We start from the raw sequence: 22,527 nt of genomic DNA on the forward strand, positions 1-22,527 counted from the left end.
TTTCCACTAACCCGCTCATTTTACAGAGGGAAAAACTGAGATCTAGAGATGGGAGCCAGCTTGCCCAATGTTGCAGAGCCCAGGGCTTGAATCCAGGTCCTCTGACCCCAGATTCAGTGTTCTTTCTATGACATATGGCTGAGTGGGAACAGATGCTATTTCTGAGGAGTGAATGAATGCATTCTGGGATGTGATTCAAGAAAGACCATGTGGCTGAACTGAGTTTTATCAATCTAGCTCTCTCTTAATCAGAGTACTTAAGCCTCTGGAAATAAGAAGAAAAATAATAACTCACATTTATATAGTGCCCTAAAGTTCTTCTAAAATATTTTAATCTGTTTCTTAAATGTCACTGGGACTTCTCTCCTTTGTAAAAAATATCTTTAGTCAAAATAAATCAGCACAATGCCTGTGCATGAGAATGTATTCTTCATTGCGTATATATATAGTCATATGTATATATGCACATGTATATGTGTAAATATATATGTACATATGTGTGTATGTGTATACCTATATACACAGTGGCACTGCAATGGGTAGGGTGCTGGGCCTGGAGTCAGGAAGACTCATCTTTATGAGTTCAAATCTAGTCTCAGACATTTAAGAACTGTGTGACTCTGGGCAAGTCACTTAACCTCATTTGCCTCAGTTTCCTCATCTGTAAAATGAACTGGAGAAGGAAATGGCGAACCAGCATCTTTTCTGAGAAAACCCCAAATGGGGCCATGAAGAGTCAGACAAACTGAAATGACTGAACAATACCAACCCTTTGGCAATAGATAAGAAAAGACAAGCTTCACTATAAAGTTCTCTGAAGTCACAGGTAGTCATTGCATTGATTAAACTTCAGAAGTCTTTCGATATCACTTTGTGCTATTGTGGTCACTATATAAATTATCAAAGGATTATAGCTTTAGAGCTCATCCAATCCAACTCCCTAATTTAACAGATGAGGAAACAGAAGCCCAGAGAGCTTAAATGATTGCCTACTACTCATAAGTGTCTGAGGCAAGATTCAAACTCAGGTCTTCCTGACTTCACATCCAGAGGTCTAGTCACTAAACTATTCTCCTAATTCTCTTTCCTTCACTCTGTATCAATTCACACAACTTTCCCAAAGAATCTCCTGAACCCTTCACATACAAAGTTCCTTATGGTGCTATAACATCCCATTAAAGGCATTTTTTGCCATTCCCCAGTGAATACACCTTAAGATTGACAAAGCATTTCCTTGCAACAACCCTGTAGGTCAGGGAGTGGAAGTATGATTATCCCTATTTTACCTATGGGAAAGTTAAATCTCAGAAAGGTTAAGTGATTTGCCCAGGGTTAGACAGCTTGTAAATAAATACCAGTATTAGACCTAATATTCAGATCCAAATTTTCTTCCTCCTATATCAAGCTGCCTTTGTATATGGTCAAGTAGAAAGAACACTACCTTTGGAGTCAGGAAACTTCAGTTTAAATGTCAGTTCTGCTGCCTCTGCTGCCTGTCTTAGGCAAGTTACTTCCCCTCTGGTGTTTGATTTACTCATCTATAAAATGAAGTGTTTGAGGTGGGTAAAACAAGAGTTCTTAACCTTTTTTTTGTCATCAAACTTTTTGGCAGGTCTTAGCATAGCACCTGGAACCTAGTAGGTGTTTAATAAATGCTTTCTGATTGACTTTGACTGGCAGTCTTGTGAAGCCTATGGTCCCCTTCTCAGATTAATCCTTTTAAATGCATTCAATAAAATCCATAGGATTGCTATGGAGCTCAAAGATTAGTAAAAATAAGGATGCATTTTTCTTGCCCAATTCAAGTTCATGGACCTCCTAAAATCTATCCATAAGGGTCCTTGGACTTTGGGTTAGGAATCCTTGATCTAGAAGATTTCAGATTCTTTCTAAACTCTGCAGTCTACCATAGGGATAAGATGATGATCTTTGGATCCTGATTTAACATCCTCTATCCAGTTCTAAATTCTACAGTCCTACTGAAGAAATAAGATGGATGGCCTGTAGGGCATGAATGTGTACTGAATTGTACTTATTGATCAAAGAGCATAACCCCTGAGCATCCTTACCTTTTTCCAACTTGTGCCATTGGAGAGGCCTTTCCCATCTTCCCCTTGAAGAGGGAGGCTGGTGGTCATAAGCTAACTTCACTGAAGGGTCTTTTTTTGACAGGTGTCTTTAGTCTTCCTCATCAGTGGCTTGGTCATCCTGGGCTACGCCGCCTCCATCAGTGGCCAGTCCACCTACCAGGGTGTGGTCAGAGTGCTCTGTGGATCGGCCATTGGGAAGCTCTGCGAAATCTGCTTCATCGTAGATATGTTCATGATTTCTGTGGCCTTCCTGAAGGTTGTGGGGGACCAGATGGAAAAATGTAAGCACCATTCCTTTAGATGTATCTGGAGAATTAGTTGCCTTCCATGGTGAGGTCCACACTTCTCCTACTTTGACAATCCTATAGCAACTCACTTTTTGATAGTGGCTTTAGGTTTACAAAAGCAGTTTCTTTGTAAACTTAGATTGGGGGTATTACCTAAGGCTCAGAGAGGGAAGGGGGTTTCATTAGGGTCACAGAGCTAGTGAACTGAAAAGTTGGAATACTTATTGTAATATTATTATACCTCATTATTATTATTTATTTATTTTATTAATTAAATTAACAAATTAAATTACATTAATTAAAATATTAATGTTATTATACTTATTATAATATTATTATACCACTTCATGACAACCCCTTCCTTGTTTGCCAGAACCACTCATTTATAGTTAACCACTAAATTAAATTAGATTAGATTAAATTTTATTTCTCTCCTATTTTGAATCTCCTAAAAGCTTCAAGTTTCTCAGGCCATGTCTGTTGACTAACTGGGCAGGGGAGTGCCATGCCAGCAGCTGGGGCATCCCTTTTCCTTCAATGCCCTAGAGAAATGTTATATTGTCCCAGCTGGTGGTTTGGAAAAAACCCAAGTGAGTTTTGACTCTAATCCTTCCTCTGCCCTAAGGAACACAGTTTGTATTATCTTTCTTAAATTGCAATTTTATTGATGCAGCTGGGTGGTACAGTTGGAAAGAGGACTGGACCTGGAATTAGGAAGACACTTACTAATTGTATATCTCTGGGTTTACCTTAATCTCTGGTTGCCTCAGTTTCTTTCATCTGTAAATTGGAGATGACAGCACCTACATCCTCTAGGTGGCGCCATAGTGGATAGAGTGCTGGGCCTGGAATCAGGAAGATCTGAGTTCAAATTTGGCCTCAGATACTTACTAACTGTGTGACCCTGGGCAAATCACGTCACCCTGTTTGCCTCAATTTCCTTATCTGCAAAATGAGCTAGAGAAGGAAATGACAAACCACTCCAGTATCTCTGCCAAGAAAACCCCAAATGGGATCAGGGAGAGTCAGACACAACTGAACCACAGCAGCAACAACCATTATCACACCCTGGGATTGTTGTATGGAACAAAGGAGATGAGATCAGTTGTCCCAAAAGTCTTAGTGTGGTTATAAGCTATGAAAACCACAGGGCATATTTGTAGATCACTTTGCAAGCCTTAAAGCATGATATAAATATTAGCTATTGAGGCCTTTTGTTTTCACAGCAGTCATTTCTGGAGATATCTATATCTATAGATATAGATAGATAGATATACCTGTTCCCCAACCCCAGTGAGTCTCCCCTCATAACAAAGAAAAACGGTTCTGAACAACCACCATCTCGGCATCTGGGCTCCAGTCTCCCACCTTCCTAAGGAAAGGAAGGAGAGTTTGCATTGTTCTTTAAATATTTTGGTTTGTATGTATATATCTAGGTGGATGTTTATATATGTCTTTATGAAAACAACAGCAACTGGGGTTGGACCTCCTCACATGTAAGGAATAAACAGGGATGTCTGAGTATATGATAACAATAAGCAATGTAATAATAGCTCCCTTTCTGTAGTACTTCAAGGTTTCCAGAGCACTTTCCCTGACAACAACTGTACCTATGGGGTAGGTAGTACAAGTACTTTTATCCCCATCTTACAGATGATTAAACTGACACATGGGTAAAATAATTTACCTGGTAATTGTCAAATCCAGGATTTATCATCTTTCTATCACAATCTCCTGCTTTTCCTCAGGCAGGAAAATGTACCCCAGAAACTGTGGACTTGATAAGGGATTTAGAGTAATGAGAGTAATTCATATTGCATCATGCATTGATGGTCCCCAAACACAATATATGCTTGTGACTGACAGTTCTGGTAACTAGCCCCTGTCTATAGACTAAAACCACCTTGAAGAAGCCCTGGGAGTTTTTTCATTGTCTTCCTGGGAATCTCTGGTGAAGACCCTTGATCTTACTGTTGACAGAAGATGAGTGGATGCTCCCTCCAAACCAGCATCCCTTGATATTTTTCTAGGGATCTTTGGTGACCCCTGCATTATTGGTTTGTAGTTAGGGGACCTGGTTTAGAACCCCAACTCTGCCACTTAATACTGGCAAGGTGACTTCTTTGGGTCTCCATTTCCCCATCTGAAAACTGAAGGAACTGAGTTTGATGGCCTTTTAGGTCCATTTCAGCTCTATGATCTGGTTTCCCTTTCTCTTCTCTCCAGTGTGTGATTTCTTCTTGCCAAATGAAACTCTCAGTGGGAGTGTCTCATCTGTCCCTCGGCCCTGGTATATAGAACAACGTTTCACCCTCTCCACCCTCTGCATCTTCATCATTTTCCCTCTGTCTACTCCTCGAGAAATCAGCTTCCAGAAATATACAAGGTACATCAACATTTAGGTATGAGTGAAGATATGCTAGGCTAGGTCTTGGGGTTTTTCCCATGCATTTTGTTTGGACTTTTCTTGGACAGAGATTAGGGGTGTCAGGGATTATATTTCTCCAACAAACACATATGACACAAATATACCCCTTATTTGGGGGGAGGTTCAGATCTATGATTTCAGGATTGTGGGGAACTCCCAGCGGGGAAAGTCTATCCATTAATGTAGATCAACAACCTATCTATAATTTAGAGTCTTAAATAGTTTGGATGGAGAAACTGAGAGTTTTAAGCGAGTTGTTTATGTTCACACAGGCTGTATGAATCAGAGGAAGCAAGGCTAGCCCTCTACCTCCTGTCATAAACTGTTTCTCCCATGTGGAAAGGAAAAATTAGACACAATGCTAAAGGGTAGGGGAAAAGTATAGCAACTGAGTTCAGGAAAACAGGAGACAAGTGTCTCGTCTGCCTCCCGTCTCAAATTTGGTTTCTAGGTAGTTTTTGTCCCATAGGAGGGAAGGGCAGGCCTGGGCCTGAGAGCCACGTGTAGATTGCTGACCCTGTCTCTGGCTCCCTGATAAACATGCAGTCACTAACATAGCAGCCAGGAAGTCAGCCAAGTCATACAGGTATGGGACCTAATTGGCTGGATTTCTTGTTTCTCATTCATTCACTCTAACCTAATTATAGGCCACGTGAGCCCAGACTCAGCTCAATGGGAAAGTCCAACTAAACACACTCTGTGTGTGTGTGTGTGTGTGTGTGTGTGTGTGTGTGTATTAGCATCCTAGGTACGCTGGCTGCTTGCTATCTGAGCCTGGTCATCGTGGTGAAGTATTACCTGAAGCCTGACAGTCTTATTCCTGAAGCCCATTGGTCACCAAGGTGGGTGTCAGGGAGCAAGCTGCTTCTGGTCCCAAGGGGAGGCAATGGAGAGGAATGGTAACTCAGGAGGCATTTTTTCAAGCATATTAGAGAAACTGGGAGGGATCTTCTTGGTGACCCTAGCATTTCAGGGGTATTTACCTGCTATTTCCCAAACTCCTGACAGCAATTAATATCTTATGGACCCAGAGCTGACCATATACTTTGCAGGTGGCAATTAACCTTCAACACTGGGCATTGGGTATTTGGTATTGAGCTTTGCTGGGTATTGGGGTTTCAAAGACAAAAATAAAAGCTTTTGCCCTTGAAGAGTTTGTGTTCCATTGGGGGATGAAGGGGAGCACAGCAACAACTTCCTACTTCATGAATTGGTCTAGAAATGCCCTTCCTGGTCCATGAGGGTCTTCTTGTGAATTATTGGCCAAAAGAGCATAGATTACAGCTGCAAGGGGTCTTAGAGACTTTCAACTCCAACTCACTTATTTACAGATGAGGAAACTGAGGCTAGAGAGGTTAAGCACTTAGTATCAACTGTCCTTGATGTAGATAAATCTGGAAGGTGTCTTAGAGGTCACCAGACTCTAAGTGACTCCTCATTTACAGGAAACTGAGATGAAGTGACTTGTCCAAAGTTCTTATTGTTCAGTCATTTTTCAGCTGTGTCTGACTCCATGACCCTATTTGGGATTTTATTGGCAAAGATGCTGGAGAGGTTTACCATTTCCTTCTCTGGTTCATTTTACAGATGAGGAAACTGAGGCAAACAGGGTTAAGTGACTTGCCCAGGGTCACACAGATAGTCAATGTCTGGCTGGATTTGAACACAAGTCTTCTGGACTCCGGGCCCTATGATATATCCACTGCTCCACCCAGTTGCCCAAGATTAGTAAGTGTAGGGCTGGGATAGGGACCCAGGCTGTCCTCTGATTCTAGGTCCAGGTTTCTCCCCTGCCACTTTATCACTAAATTCTTCCTTCTCTCTGTATCACAAGGATGATGAAAATGCTTCACATTTCCATTGTCTCATTGGACCTTTGCAACCCTCTGATGAAAGACAGGGTGTATTCTCCCCATTTTGTGGTTGGAGGAGCTGAGGGTCAGGGTGGTTTACATGATTTCTCCAAGGTGAGAATGGTGCAGTGGAAGGACCTGGTTAGATTTCAGTTAATCAATTCTACCACCTCTTTTTGCCTTTGGACAAGTCAGTCACTTAGTCTGGGCCTCAGTTTCCCCTTCTGTAAAATGAGAGAGCCAGATGAAATTGTTCCTTCTAGCTGTGAAATTCTGTGGCCCTTCCTGACTAGTAAGTGATGAGCCGATACTAAGATCTAGGCCATGTGATCCCTAGGCTGGGGACCATCCCAGCATGACCCGCCTTGTCTCTGTGCCTGGGACAGACGATGATGAATGGGAGCCCACATGTCCAAGGAAAGCATTCGATTCTTAAGCAGTCAGTGACAGAGCCACTCAGAGATTAGGAGCTAACAAGAGTAGGCTAATTAAAAGGGTTGCAAGGTGAGGGTAACAAGTGAAAGATCCACTGTAGGGACGTTAGCAAAGGTCGGGAGGAGCCCATGGGTACTGTAGGTTGGCAAAATACAGAATTAGTAGCCTTGGGTTGGGAGGCATTATATGGATCCTTTTATGGGATTGGGTCAATAATCATTTATTAAGTGCCAACTGTGTACTAGGTACTGTGCTAAGCAGTGGGGATAAGAAAGGCAAGAACAGTCCCTGCTCTCAAGAAGCTTACAGTCTAATGGTGGAGACAACTTGCAAACAAACCACTGTGTGCAAACAAAATAGATGCAGAAAAAATTGGAAATAATCCACCGAGGGGAGGTGCTGAGATTAAGGAGGGTTGGGAAAGTTTTCTTTCTGGAGCTTTAGTTGACTTAAAGGAAACCAGGAGCTGGAGATGAAGAGGGAGAGAGTTCCAGTCACTGGGGATAGCCAGTGATAATGCCTGGGGTCAGTGTGGGGAGCACTGAGGAGACCAATGCCACTGAATGGAATAGTATGTGAGGGTGTAAGGAGGAAGGGAACTGGAAGGTAGGAGGGGCTGGTTGGGAAGGGCTTTAAAAGTCAAACAGAGGATTGTATATGTGATTCTAGAGGCAAGGGACCCACTGGAGGTGACATCCTCAAACTTGCTGCTTTTTGTTGTTCGTTCATTTCACTTGTGTCTAATTCTTTGTGATCCCAACTGGAGTTTTCTTGGCAGATACTGGCAGGATTCACCATTTCTTTCTCCATTTCATTTTACAGATGAGGAAACTGAAACAAACAGGGTAAAGTGACGTGCCCAGGGTCACATGCTACCAAGTGTCTGAAGCCAGATTTGAGTTCAGGTCCTCCTGACTCCCGGACCAGTGTTCTATACACTGTGCCACTTTGCTGCCCTAGTTTGTGTTATGGGAAGATCAATTTGGTAGCTGTGTGGAAGACAGACCAGGGCTGGGGGATACTTGAGGCAGAGATCTCCTTCACCCCACCCCAGCAGGCCATTACAATAATCCAGGCTTGAGATGATGAAGATCTGCACCAAGGTGGTCACAGTGTCAGAGGAGTGAAGTGTGCACATTATGAAGGTAGAAACAGGACTGAGTAATTGATTGGATTAGAGGGAGGGTCAAAGAGTAGGAGGAGCTGAGGGTGACATCCAGGTTTCAAGCTTGGGGGACTGGGAGGGAAGTTAGGAAGAGGGGAAAACTGGGTGGGGGGGATGATGAGTTCAGTTTTGTAAATGTTGCCTAAGATGTTTACAAGACATTCAGTTCAAAATGCCCAATAGACAGGCAGAGATGCCAAGGCTAGAGGTCAAGAGAGAGGTAAGGTCTGGATAAATAAATCCGAGAATCAAATACATAGAGATAATAGTTGAACCCATGGGAGCTGGTTTTATCAACGGAAATAGGATGAAGAGAGAAGAGAAGGAGGGTCCAGGACAAAGCCCTGTGAGAACCATGTGACCTGGATGAAGATCAAGGAAGGGAAACTGAGAGGGAAGGGAGAATGGAATGAGATTCAGGGTCTGTAGATCTGGGGAAGGTACAATTAAATGGTTTCTTGGGAGTCACACAGAAGATCATTTCAGAAACCACTGGAGTCCATCCGGCTCTCTTGGAGGCACCAGATGGTCAGGGATACAGTGGGTATGGCTGAAATGTCAATAAGAACCATGCTTCAGGAAGCAATGGTATTGAAGGTTGATTGCCAGTTGAAGTATATGGGCAGCTCTGGGCCCATAAGGTATTAATTGCCACCAGGAGCTTGGGAAATAGCAGCTTATGGCCCCTTAGATGCTAAGGTCACCAAGAAGATCCCCCCAAGTTTCTCCAATATACATGCTTCAGTCCCTTGCCCTATTCAGTGCCCTATTCAGGGCAAACAGGCTCCTGAAGGCAATCACGATCCTCCTCCCCGCTTCCCTCCATCCCAGAGAGGAAATGGCAATATGTATCCCATCCATGGCCTCTGGGCTGAGAACAGTCAGTGACCAGAGGCACTTGGCACACGGTTTTATCTTTACCAAAGCCTGATTTTCACTGTGTGCAATTAAAAGCAGAATGTTTCCTCATATCCATTTGTACTTTCTGTACCTCTAATGTTAGCCGGGGTTTGTTTTCCTCTGTATTAAACACCTGGTTTCATCTATTTACAGACCTTCCTCCTGGCTTGCTGTATTTAATGTATTCCCCACCATCTGCTTTGGATTTCAGGTAATTTTAATTTGAGTACAGAAAAAAAAAAGCTTCAAATTTTTTCCCTTTTTTTCCCCTGGGTTGTCATGGCTAAAGAATTCATTGCTCAGTGGCCAATCTTTTGCTGATGAGCCTTTTCAGACTCAAGCAGGTTGGGCATTGGTTAAAAGGTAAGCTCTTTTGTTTAGTATTGAACTTTAGACTTTTCAGCTTGGTAGAACCATCCAATCAATGAGTAAGCATTTAGGAAGTACTTCTGGGTCAGGCATTGTGCTAGACAAAATGTCTATAACGACAAAAATAAACAACTCCTGCCCTCAAGAATCTTCAATTCAATCAGGGGAGACTGATTATGTACATTTACAACATATAAAGCAGTTACATAATAACTCTGGGGAGTGGGAACATGGGGGTGGGGGAGGTTGAGGCAGTAAAGGGGTTGGATCTTGCAGAAGCTCCAAAGAGATTATAGAAGTTGGTTTTTCAACAGAGAGACAAGGAAACCTGGAATTCCAGATGATAGTGAGGAAGGAGGACATTCCAGGCATGGGAGTGAGGCCATTGATAAAGTATGGACATACACAAGAAGGAGTGTGCCTGCATCATAGAGGAGACCACGTAATAAGACTGGAAATGTAGGATGGGGCCGGGTTATGAAGAACTTCAAATGCCCCAAAGAAGACTTTCTATTTGAGACTGAAGATAACAGGGAGCTTAGTGAGTAGGGGGAGGGTTGATATGGTCACATCTAAACTTTAGGAAAATTTCTTTGTCAGCTGTGTGGAGGATGGACTGAATGGAAAGAGATTTGTCAAGGTTGTGCTATATGCCTGCAGGTAGATTGCATAATCCAGCCTGCAATATGCCTTTGAGAATCCGGGGTCATGTTTACACCATGATGAAATACCAGAGTTGGATTTGACTGACATAAAAGATAGCCTCCGGGAAATGTATGAGCAGGGCAGAAAGGAAGATGTGAGCAAGGGACAGTCTGAGTATTGGACTAGACCCCACAGAGAGCATGAAAGACCAAGGGGGAAGACCTCCAGAGTGCTGGATACATGATCTTTGGGAGCTTCATAGAAAGACAAGGACAAGAATTGCATGATATGAGATAAGATGGCTGGGGACCACACGTGCCAGTAGAGGGATTAACTTTCAGGATAAGCTCTCAGATCCCACTGACATACAGGAGAAAAATGAATTATGTGAGAGACATTTAAGCACTGCTGTGTGCACAATACTGTATTAGGTGCTAGGGAGAGATGTGAAGCTTAAATAAGACATAGTCACCCCCAGACTCCATCACTCAGTCTAACAGAGCATTGGACATAGAGGTAATTAACACAAGTTAAGTCAAGTCAAACATTTATTGAGTGCCTACTGTGTGCCGGGCATTATGAGATATAAAACTCATTGTTTAGGTTCAGGGAGAATGTCATTTTTCAACTTCCCAGGGATCAAGAAAAATTTCCTCAGGAGGTAGCAGGTAATTTGAGTAGGAATTCACCGGGTGAGGAGGGAAAAGGAAGAAGTTCCAAGGATAAGCAAATCCAGTGTGAGCATAGGCATGGCAATGGGAAGGTATTAGAATTTGATGAATTTGGGGAATGGAGAATAGACCGGTGTGGTTAGAGGATAAAGTGTTGGAGGGTAGCAACATTAAATAAGGCCGGAAAGTTGGGGCACTTGTACAAGTACTGGGCATTTACCTACTGTTTCCCACTCCTCCTGCAGTTTCTAGATTCTAGAAGGCTTTGGATGCCAGGCTGAGGAATTCAAATCTTACTTGGGAGATCTAGAAGAAGGTGACCAGCAGTTCCTCTGAGAGCTTCTCTTTCCTTCCCTACTGGGTAAACAGAGAGAGGATGAAGACCTTGGGTCCCTCAGAAAGTTAGATGTTCTGGGGATACCCATTATTGACCCAAGGAACTTTCTCCTGTACCTCTAAATATCTGGGACATGTTCTGAACGGTAATTAAGTCCTTGCTGAGGCATTGTGACTTTTCCTGGTGACCAAGTCCCTTACCTCCCTTTCTAGTCCTGGCTACTTTTACCTCATATCACCTGGCTCTCTGGTCATGGGATGTGTGTGTGTGTGTGTGTGTGTGTGTGTGAGAAAACCCTTCTTCCCCACCACTATTTCCAGACTCTTCCCCTACCACCATCACTTGACAGTCTCTCCTCCTTTATAGACATTCTCCTTCCTCAATGAATTCGGTGTCTGACTCAGTCTTTCTCTCGTGCCCTCATATTAGGGGATTTCAGTATACATATCAACACCCCTCAGATATACTAATGTCCCAAATGTCCCACATCATCAATCTACTTAAGACCCATGGCCTACACCTCCACTCCACCTCAGCTACACAGAGATGGTCATATGCCCTCAATCTTGCTGTCATTCAGATTTTCTACCTCCGTGTTCATGATCTCTGAAATTCCTTTGTCTGATCGTAGTCATAATCTTCTATTATTCCATCTTTCCCTATTTTTTATGATCTCTAACTCTGTTCTTCATCCTGCACTGGACCACTAATCCCTATACCATCACCAGAATATCACCCCTGCACTGGCTACACTCTTCTCCCTTCCATATCTGGATTGCATGGTAAACCAACCCAACTCTAACCACCCTCTACTCTTGAATCTCATTCCTCCTTGTCCAATAATGCTTGCCAAGACCCAAACTGAATTATTCCCATCATTTATTTTCTTTGCTCCTATTCATAAGCTGCAAAAAAACTGGGGAAAAAATAATAAAACTCTGTTAACTAGGTCCACTACATATTTATTATCTAATCTTAACCGAGCCCTCACTACAACAAAGCAAGAATTCTCTTTCATGTTAATTGAATCACCATGTCACTTTCCAGAGTGGTTGTTCCAAATCTTTTCATTCCTCTTCCAGTCTCTCATTAAACTACCCTCAGCCTCCTATGGCACTGGAAAAATTCAGGCTATTCACTAAGAACTCCCCTGATCCCCTTCTCCTCTCAAATTATTCAGGCATCTTCCCTCACTGACTCCTTCTTTGCTCTGCTGTTAGGTAAGAGATGGCTCTTCTTGCCAAAGCCAATCCCTCTATATGTACCCTTGATCCCATCCCTTCTGGACTTCTCCAGCAGATGGTCTCCATCATCATCCCATCTCTCTTATCTTCAATTTCCCCCATCTATTATTCTTTCCCTGCTGCTTACAAAGGATAAGGCATGACCCCTGTCATCTCTATCCTTAAAGAAAACTAATTAGATCCAGCCACCCTCACCAATTATCCTTTATCTCCCCTCCCCTTCACAGATAAACTACTTAAGAAAACCATCAACACTAGGTGTTTCCTCTTCCTCTCCTTTCTGTCTTCTAAATACTCTATAATCTGGATTCTGGACCCCATCATTCAACTGAAACTGCCCTCTCCAAAATTACAGAGATTTCTTAATTGCCAAGCCTAATAACCTTTTCTTTTCTGCAGTCTTTGACAGCACGGATCACCTTCTTCTAAATATGTTCTCTTCTCTCTGCTTTCATAACACTGACCTGTTCTAGCTCTCCTACCTGTCCTACCGCTCCTTCTCAGTCTCCTTGGCTGCTTCCTTGTCCAAGCTGCACTGACAAAAGATGGGCATCCCCAAGGCTGCGTCCTGGGCCCTCTTCTCTACTGTTATCTATGCTGTCTATCTAAGTGATTTCATCAGATCCCATAGGTTCAATTATCTTTAAACAGATAGTCCCCCCCATTTCTTCTCTCTCTGTCTTTCTGTATGCATATATGTATTCACACACATATGTATACATAGTTGTGTATATATACATACATACACACATATATGTATCTTTTTAGCCTTAATGATTTTTTCAAAATTCCAGTCCCACATTTCTAATTCCTTTTGAACATCTTGAATTTGATGTCCTATACCATCTCAAATACATATCCAAAGCAGAACTTGGTATCTTCCCCACCCCATGCCCCAATCCTCCCTTCTTCCCAACTTCCCTATTACCATTCAAGGCATCACCATCTTCCCAGTCACCCAGGCTTCTATCCTCAGCGTCATCTTCACCTTTTTCCTCTTATTTGCCCCACAAATTTAGTCTGTCTTCATTTCTACCTTCACATCTCTGGGACAGGTATCCCTTCCTTTCCATTCACCCAGGCACAACCCGTATTCAAGGCCTTTTCTTGCCTGGACTACTGCAATAGTCTTCTACCTGGTCTTCCATCTTCAGTCTCTCCCCACTCCAATCTATCATCCATTCAGCGGCAAGGTGATTTTTCTGTATCATCAGTCTAACAGTGTGACTACTTAATTACCTCTAGGATCAAACATAAACCCCTCAATTTGGCATCTAAAGTACTTCATGGTCTGGCTCCTTCCTCCCTTGCCAGTCTTCTGATGATCTATATTCCAGCAATATTGACCTGATTGCATTTCTTTCAATATAACATCCTCCCCTCCATGCCTTCCCAATAGCTGTCCTTCCCTGCCTTCATCTCTTGATACTCTTGACTTCCTTCAGGACCCAACTCAAATCCCACCTGCTCTGGGAAGCTGTACCTCATCTTCCTCAGCTGCTACAGTCCTCCCTACTCAGATTCCCTTCCCTTCCATCTACTCTCTCTATACCTTGTACATACCCGGTTGTCCACGTGTTGTCTAGGAAGTAAGCTTCTTTAGAACTGGGCCAAAAGGGCGGTTTGCCATTCCTGTATCCCTGTGACTTATCACAGTAATTATTGAATAAATGCCTGTTGACTTGATGCAGCACAGTGACTTCTAAGTTTCAGTGCCTACCTAGTACTAGCAGCAACTGTTTTTGTTCCTTTCATCTCTACCTGATGCCAGTTACAGGAGCCAACATGATCATAGTAGAAAGAACGTTAGATTTGCAGTTAAGAGGTGTGCAGTGGAAAGAAACAAGCTCTGAAGTTAGAGGGCCTGTGTTCAAATCCCACTTCTGATGCTATTGTATGACCTTAGGATAATTGCCTAACCTTCCTTGGACTTGACCTTCTCATCTGCAGAATGAAGAGATAGAGCTAAATGGCCCATGAATTCTCTTCCAATTTTGAGTTTATGATAATAGTGTGTGTGTGTGTGTGTGTGTGTATGAGAGAGACAGAGACAAACAGAGACTGACCTGGATTTATAAATGGCAGACCTGGGATTCTGTGTGACTTTAAACAACTCAACTGAGCAGACCCTCAGTTACCTACCCTGGAGAATGAGTGGCTTTGGACAGGACAGGCCCTTCAGCATCCATAGCCGTAGCAAGCTCTAGGGACTTAAAAGTAGGAGAAAGGGGGAGACTTCAGTTTTATCTGTCTCCCCCTGTAAGTGTTTGCCTTTCTTAGAAGGTGATCAGCATTCCTTTCGTTTTCCTCCTTCAGGGAAAGTCCGTTTGTTTTCCACCCTCTCCCTTCTCATTTTAGCAGGTTATCTCACAAAAATTACAAAAGGCTCCGAATTAAAAAATTTTCCCCTGATACATTAAGAGCAAATCCTGGCTCAGCCGGGTGGTACAGTAGATTGAACACTAGCCCTAGAGTCAGGAGGACCTGAGTTGAAATTTGGATGCAGATGCTAGCTGTGTGACCCTGGACAAGTCATTTAATCTTGATTTCCCCACCACCACCAAAAAAGGAGCCAGTCTTTGGGTTGGATGTGGGGAGGGAGGTGTTTGGGGGTTATTTCCCCTTCTTCCCTGTGACTGGGAGGATTTCTTTATTCCTGCTCTTTTTCTCTCACCGATGTTCTTGGAGGGCCAAAGCTTTTAACTCAAAAGCAGCCCTCTTTCCTTTCCTTCTCATTATTGCTTCCTTACTGGGTACCATCTGTGGTTTGTTGAAAGTCAACTGCCATATTTTCCTTCTACTTTGCTTTCATTCCTTTTATTTGTTCCAAAAATCTAGATGTTTTTGCTCTCAACTGCTTTTTGTATTTAGTTTAACAAGACCCCCGAACCCTGAGATGCTCACTCACAGCCCTCATCAGGGTACAGAGTGGATGGTCTGCCCAAGGTGTTCACCCAGAGGGCCACAAGGGGGCGCCCTGACCCCCCTTTTGCTGGGCTCCATCTCCTGTCTCTCCTAGCAACAGTGGCCAGGGCTGCTGTTGCCAGGCATGTTGGATGTGGGGAGAGAGGTGCTGAGGATGGACTCCAGGCTCCCCCTCCCCACCCCAAGCCAGGAATGACTTAAGGATAGAATGGGTCCTCCATGCTCTCATGCAGGGAAAAGGATGACCCCCTTCTAGTGATCTGAAATCTTGGGAAAGAGTGTGAGGACAGGGAGGAAAAGAGTAGGGAATATGTGGGTTCAGTGCAGAGACCATACGGCTGTCAGGATTGTTAGAGGTGAAGGCAGAGGCGGGGATAGGGACTTCAGGGGGTAGCGGAACAGCGACAAGGCTGCTGGAGGATCAGAAGATGTGGGCTTGAAATCCAGCTCTTCGGCCTGTTCCCTGCTATTCAAGCAAATCACTTTATTTGTCTTAGTAGAAGGAAGGAAGAAAAGGGAGGGAGGGAGGAAGGAAAAAAAGAAGAGAGTGAAGAAGGAAAACCAGGAAAGAGAAGGAAGGGAAGGAAAGGAGGAAGAAAATAGAGTGAGGAAAAGGGAGGAAGGAGGGAAGAAAAGGGAGGGAGGGATGAAGGAAAAAAAGGAGGGAGAGAAGAAGGAAAAAACAGGAAAGAGAAGGAAGAAAGAGAGAGAGAGAAAGAGAGGAAGAAAGGAAGAAAAAGGAGGGGGGATTTAGGAAGAAAGGAGTAAGAGAAGAAGGAAAAACCAGGAAAGAGAAGGAAGGAAGCAAGAAAAGAGAGTGAGAGAAAGAGAGGAAGGAAGGAAGATAGGAAGAAAAAGGAGGGAGGGGTGAAGGAAAAAAGGAGGGAGGGAAGAAGGAAAAACCAGGAAAGAGAAGGAAGGGAAGGAAAGAAGGAAGAAAAGAGAGTGAGAGTAAGGAAGGAAGGAAAGAAAAGGAGAGAAAGGAGGAAGGAAAGAAAGGAAGAGAGAAAGAAGGAAAGGTAGGAGGGGAGAAGAAAGGGAAGGAGGGAAATAGAGGGAGGAAGAAAGGAAGGAAAGAAAAAGAAAGGAGGGAGTAAGGAAAGAGAAAAGAAGGAAAGAAGAAAAGGAGAGTGTCAGGAAGGAAGGAAAAGAGGGAGAGAGGAAGGAAGGAAGGACAGAAAAGAATGGAAGGAAGAAAGGGAGGAAGAGAGACAGGAAGGAAGGAGAGAAAAGGAAAGATGGAGGAAGAAAGGAAAAAAAGGAAAGAGAGAGGGAAGGAGGAATGAGACAAGCACTTACTAATTTCTGACTATGAGCCTGGGCTTGATTTTCTCACTGTAAGATGAAGAGTTTGCCTTCAATGATCTCAAAGATTCCTTCCAGCTCTAGGTCTGTGACTGCTGGGGGAAGAGGGAGAAGGAATGGAGAGGCCCTAAGGCAGGGAGGCAGAGACCCAGGCTCATAAATGCTTCATAAATCCTTGTGGACTAACCAGCTGAGAAAATAATTTGCATCTGACCACAGGCTGAGTGGGGGGCAGTTCACACACAGGCCATCTGGCATCCCCAGGGAAAGCAGGGCTGCAAAGTCTTTGGGGGGGGGCCAAGAATGTCCTGCTCCTGGATTCCTTTCTCAGGGTAGAGGCCATAGACTTGATGCTGTGCTCCTATATAATTTTAGGCTTATATTCAGTGCCTGGATCAGAGACCTGTAGTCCCAATGATGTTTAAGGTGTGAACACCATGGCCTGTTCTCATACTTCATGGGTGGGTGCGGGTGTGCTCAATGACTTCCTCTGTTTTTCAGTGCCATGAAGCCAGCATATCCATCTACCATAGCATGTACAACCAAAACCTGTCCCATTGGACCATGGTATCAGTGGCCGCCATGCTAGCCTGCTGCCTCATTTATTCCCTGACAGGTAAAAGCCCACTTGAGATTGGAGAAACAGCCCCTTTCTCCATCAACCTTTGATATTAGGGAGGGGGCCCTGCCTACAGCCTGTCAGTCAGTGAGTGACTTCTCTCCTCTAAGCCTCTTCCTCATCTGTAAAATGGGTATAATGAAAGAATTTGAGTAAGCATCGGTTCCACCTTTGCACAGGACTTTTTGAGTTGGGTATTGGCTTTTTGGTCCAGGCCTGTGACGTGATCAGAGAAGGAACACCCCTCTTCCAGTAAAGACTGGCAACTTGTCTGTGGTAGTCTTTAGAACTGTGATAATGTTATCACCGCTAGGCTTGGCATAGAGCTCTCTGCTCATAATGTTACAAAAAGATATGACACTGTCCCGGTTCTCCAGGAAATCTGGCTCTTAATTTAGGATCCTTAATTTAGGATCCTAAAATTGAGAGCCGAAAGGAACCTTTGAGACATCCAACTCAACCTCTTAGCTCCATAGATGGAGAAATTGAGGGCTACAGAGTGGGGGAAATGACAAGTGTACAGTTTGCTAAGGTAGCAAAGCTGGAATCCTGCTACCGAAGATCTCGGGACCCAAACTCAGGCCCTGCCAGCCTGTGTACCAATGACTGAACTGCTCCATCAGGTCTGCCAGTCCCCCCCTGGATGCAGTAGCTCAGCCTCCCTTCCCCTTAAGCTATGACATCTGAGAGGTCTTCTATGTGGCACATTTACTTATATCTATTTTCTCTCTCCACTTTCAGGTCCTAGAAGGCCCCCCGACTCTGTGTCTTCCCTCCCCTTAGCCCACTCACTGTCTCCTTACTAAGTCAGCAACTGTGGACGTGTCTGTTCTGAGTCTCAGAAACTTTACTTTCAGTAGAGATGCTTCTGAGCTCCCATTAGACCTTGTGACTTAGAAAAATATCTTCTAAGATGTGAAAGGATTTATCTGAGCCTATGGGGCAGCCAGGTCCTATCTGTGGATTCTAAGCTGAAGTGAGGTAAGATTTTTCTAATCCTTCCTGATTGGAAATCCCCTGAAACTTTACAGGGCTCTTTGGCTTCCTGACTTTTGGAGATAATGTTTCTGCTGATGTGCTGATGTCCTACCCAGGCAATGACACCGTGGTCATCGTTGCCCGCTTCCTCTTTGGTGTCTCCATTGTGACTGTCTACCCGATTGCTCTCCTCCTGGGCAGGTAACAGAGTTGGTCAGTTACTTGGGTTAGGGCCTGAGGTCTTTCCTGTGGTGGGACTGAACCCCAGTGTTCCAGCTGAGGGATGAGAAAGAGCCATCTCTGTCCCCTGGGACCCAGCTATTCAGGGCACCTTGCTTGGAATGATCAGTTTAAAGGATTTCAGCCAGGCAGGATCACTATGACCAAAAAATATGTATTGAAGACCTGCTATGTGCACTTATGTAGACATATCACAGAGCTTAATGGTGAGTTATATGTTAGAATCCAAATGTATGTAGTGGAAAAGACAGTTGAATCCTGGCGCCGTCTTACATCAGTCATTCTACCGTAACTAAGCTATTTACTGTCCATGCTTTTAACTCCTATATATAAAGCACACACTGGGTATAGAGTGTTATGCTAAGTGCTAGGGGAGACCTAAGCTCTGAAATAATTCCTGCCGTCATGGTGCTTAGTCTGGTGCAGTATAAAGTGTATGTGTAGAAGCATCTGGTGGCAGAGCAAATGGATAGAGTGCCAGATCTGGAGTCAGGAAGACTTGAGTTCAAATCCAGCCTCAGATACTTCCTAGCCCTGTGGCCCTGGGCCAGCCACTTAACCTCTGCCTGCCTCAGTTTCCTCATCTGTAAAATGGGGATAGTAATAGCACCTCCCTCCCAGGGTTATCTCAAGGGTCAAATGAGGTAATATTTGTAAAGCACTTACACAGTGCCTGGCACATAGTAGGTGCTATATACCTAGTAGCTGTAATGATGATGATAATTGGGACTTATAGGATCTGGGTTCACGTCATGGCTCTGACATGTACTAGCTGTGACCTTGGGCAAATCCCTTTGACTTTCTGAGCCGTAGCAGTTTCCTCATATGTAAAGTTTAGGGTTGGATGAGCTGACCTCTGAGATTTGGGGCTGATCTTATGCCACCAACACACAGCTCTAATATGTCATAGTACGTAGGTGTGTCAGGAAGCTATGACTTGATTCAAATGTTTATTTACCAGTACCCTAGGCACGGGTCTGTCTTGTGCAAAAAAAACCAAAACATACCCAAATGGCGTCTGAGGGGGAGAGGTGGTGTCTAGCGGGGGCATGAGAAAAGGTTTCTTGGAAAAGGGGGCATTTGCTCTGGGCTTTAAAGGATAGGTAGGAATTCAAGGGGCAAAGAAGTGGGAAGGAGGGCATTCCAGGCACAGGGGCAGGATCAGTAAAGGCTGAAAGGCTGGACAATTGCAAACCATCTGAGGGGAGGCAACTGAGACTGGCTTGAATGTAGACCATGAGGAGAGCCTCTCTTGACCTTGGCTTTCCCATCTGTAAGACAGGGTTGATGATTCCTGCCAGTCTACATCCTGGGTTGCTGTGGGGTGAGTGTTCTATCATTTTAAAGCAGTAAATCACTGTGGGCTCTCAGCATTTTCCCAGGCTCATTTCCCCAACGAGGCTTAATCTCCCTAAGATCATGAACTGTTATTTCTATTTTTCTATTCTCCCCAAAGCACCTAGCACGTAGGCTGGTGGGCAGTGTAGCTTACTTATAAATACTTGGCTTTTGTTCCATTCAGAGTACTTGTTTGGAGATCTTAAAATCAATCAAGAATTTAAATGACTATTATTTACTGGACAAAGGCAAAAGAAATCAAACAATTCCTACTCTTGACATATCTATGAAGTCTATACAGACACAGAGTAAATATGAAATAAAACACAGGATCATTGATTTAGAGGTGGGGGAGTCTTAGGGGTGCCTCCCTACAATGCTAATAGATGTCAGAGGTAAGATTTGAACCCAGGCTTTTCTGACACCAAGCCCATGGTGCTTAAATCCAAAGTAGGTAGGGAAGAAGGGTGCCAGCAAATGCTAGCGGTACCTGGGAGAAAAAGAATGGCATAGAGTCCCTTAGGAGTCTGTGTGAAAAGAGGCAGACCTTATCTCATGAAGAAGGGATAAGCCAACAGGCCGCCACTGACCACCAGCGCCAAAGGTTGGCACCATCCGAGGAATGGGATGCTGCATTAGATTCAGTGATTAGATCGTGAGCTCCTCAAGGGCAGGGCCTGTCTTCTGCCATCACTCAGTACAATGCCTGACATGTAGTGGGCACTTCATAAATGTTTATTGACTAACTTCTCCCAGGTCAGTGATACAGGACATCTGGCTGAGCTGCTCCAGTGTCTGTGGGTGTGGAGGGTGTGCAGACCCTTCAGGAACCTGGGTCCGAGTGCTGCTGACAGGTCTATGGGTAGCCACCACGCTTCTGTTGGCTCTGTTTGTCCCTGACATTGGGGAGGTCATTATGGTCACTGGGGGCATCAGTGCCTTCTTCATCTTCATCTTCCCAGGTGAGCATCTCCTCTTTCCAAAGGCTTTGTACTCTTGCTTTGCTTCTGAAGACTCAGGTCTTTGGGGTAAGAGGGGGCAATACCCAAGGCTGACTTTGAGGGTCCCATCAGGAGCTGGGCAGTCCTGCTCATAGCCAAACAATGTCCAGCTCCTGCCAACTACTACTCCAAGTCACGCTGAGATTTGCAATTTAATGATGAAATAAGGTTGTGATAAAGGCTCCTGGGGCCATGGCTGATTTCCACCATTATCCATCAGTACAGAGAATAAAGAGCTGACTGATTTCTTAATATACATTGATGGTAAATCAATAGAGACCAAAAGCTTTTAGTAAATATGAAGTATAAGTTAAGACATTGAATTGCAGAAGTCTGCTACTGTATATCATCATTAAACTTAGAAACAGATACCATGACAGGTGTTAGACTTAGCTAGCAAATTGGATAGAGCCTGAAATCAGAGAAACATCCTAAAGAAATAGCAGTTACCATAGAGTGTCAGAACTGGGAGGGCTCCCATGCCTCTCCCAAGCCCAAGACCATGTAACCCATCAGCCCTGGAAGAGGTTGAAGGCTTAATACAAGACCTTGAATCTAGTAAGTACTTGGTGAAAGTACTTGACATTTACAATTAGGGTCCAAACTATCTTTCCAGACTGATTTAGCATTACTTCCCCATTCTATTATCTCCATTCCACCCAAACCCGTCTACTTGCTGGTGGTGGCCTCGGAGGATATCTTATCTGTACCCGCTATATTTTTGCACAGAATGCTTTTCCCAGGGGGTAACAGAAAGCAGTCAGATGGCTTCTCAGTAGATTGCTAGAAAGATTATAGGAGAAAAAGAGTCAGAGTGGGAGAAGGAATCAGGAAGTCGGAAGTGCCTGGGAATGAAATTTGGCCTTTTATTTATGCACTCACCATCTGCAGGCAGTAGCAGGAGATTGCTTTTGGATTTTAACTAGTTGTTTAAAGTAACCTTACTCCTCTAAGCATTTTGTGTTTCCATGATTCCTAAATTTAGACACACTAATTTGGGCTGTTGAAATAAGATTAATTAGCTTCAGTATTAAGGCCTTAGAATCATAGAATTATAAAGCTAGAAGGGTACTTGGAGATGGTCTGGTCCAATTTCCTCACTTGTAAGAGGAGGGAGGTTGAGATCTGGAGAGAGTGGCAAAAGTCACAGTGGAGGGTGGTAGATGGTTAGGCCAGGCGATAGGGTGGGAAAGCCCACTCTGAGAAGCCTCATGGAGTATTTAAGGATCTGACATCTCCCCCCGCCCCCTTGTGTTTTGTTGACAGGGCTGTGTCTCATTTGTGCAATGGACATGGAGAACCTGGGCCCAAGAATCAGGTGGGTTTCCTCACTAGTCTAGGTTTTCCCTTCTACACTGTCATGATTTCAATCGTAGATTGAATCTTAGGCCTTAGAGATTCTGTCATCTAAACCCTCTCTTTTATAGATTGGGACATGGAGGGAAATGACTTGTTTGTCTCATTCTTATCAATGGTCACTCACACATGCTATGCATGTTTCATGCCCAGAGTGCATTCTCTCCTCATGTTAGCAATCCTTTCCTTTCCTTTCCTTTCCTTTCCTTTCCTTTCCTTTCCTTTCCTTTCCTTTCCTTTCCTTTCCTTTCCTTTCCTTTCCTTTCCTTTCCTTTCCTTTCCTTTCCTTTCCTTTCCTGTCCTGTCCTGTCCTGTCCTGTCCTGTCCTGTCCTGTCCTGTC

General features: G+C 44.0%; 1 protein-coding gene across 1 annotated transcript in view; it reads left to right on the forward strand.

Annotated features, from left to right (window-relative positions):
• The window catches only part of SLC38A8 (solute carrier family 38 member 8), a 28,933-nt gene that overhangs the window by 3,682 nt on the left and 2,724 nt on the right, over window positions 1-22,527 (forward strand). The window contains exons 2-9 of the mRNA XM_069085925.1: window positions 2,173-2,371; window positions 4,604-4,763; window positions 5,546-5,647; window positions 9,312-9,369; window positions 17,156-17,270; window positions 18,305-18,452; window positions 20,586-20,791; window positions 22,097-22,148. Of these exons, the coding sequence (XP_068942026.1) occupies window positions 2,173-2,371; window positions 4,604-4,763; window positions 5,546-5,647; window positions 9,312-9,369; window positions 17,156-17,270; window positions 18,305-18,452; window positions 20,586-20,791; window positions 22,097-22,148 (1,040 nt within the window). The remainder of the gene's footprint in view (window positions 1-2,172; window positions 2,372-4,603; window positions 4,764-5,545; window positions 5,648-9,311; window positions 9,370-17,155; window positions 17,271-18,304; window positions 18,453-20,585; window positions 20,792-22,096; window positions 22,149-22,527) is intronic.

The sequence above is a fragment of the Petaurus breviceps genome, unplaced genomic scaffold (genome assembly GCF_028583685.1).
Source record: "Petaurus breviceps papuanus isolate PSGF00001 unplaced genomic scaffold, PetGlider_PUasm1.0 176, whole genome shotgun sequence".
NCBI lineage: Eukaryota > Metazoa > Chordata > Mammalia > Diprotodontia > Petauridae > Petaurus > Petaurus breviceps.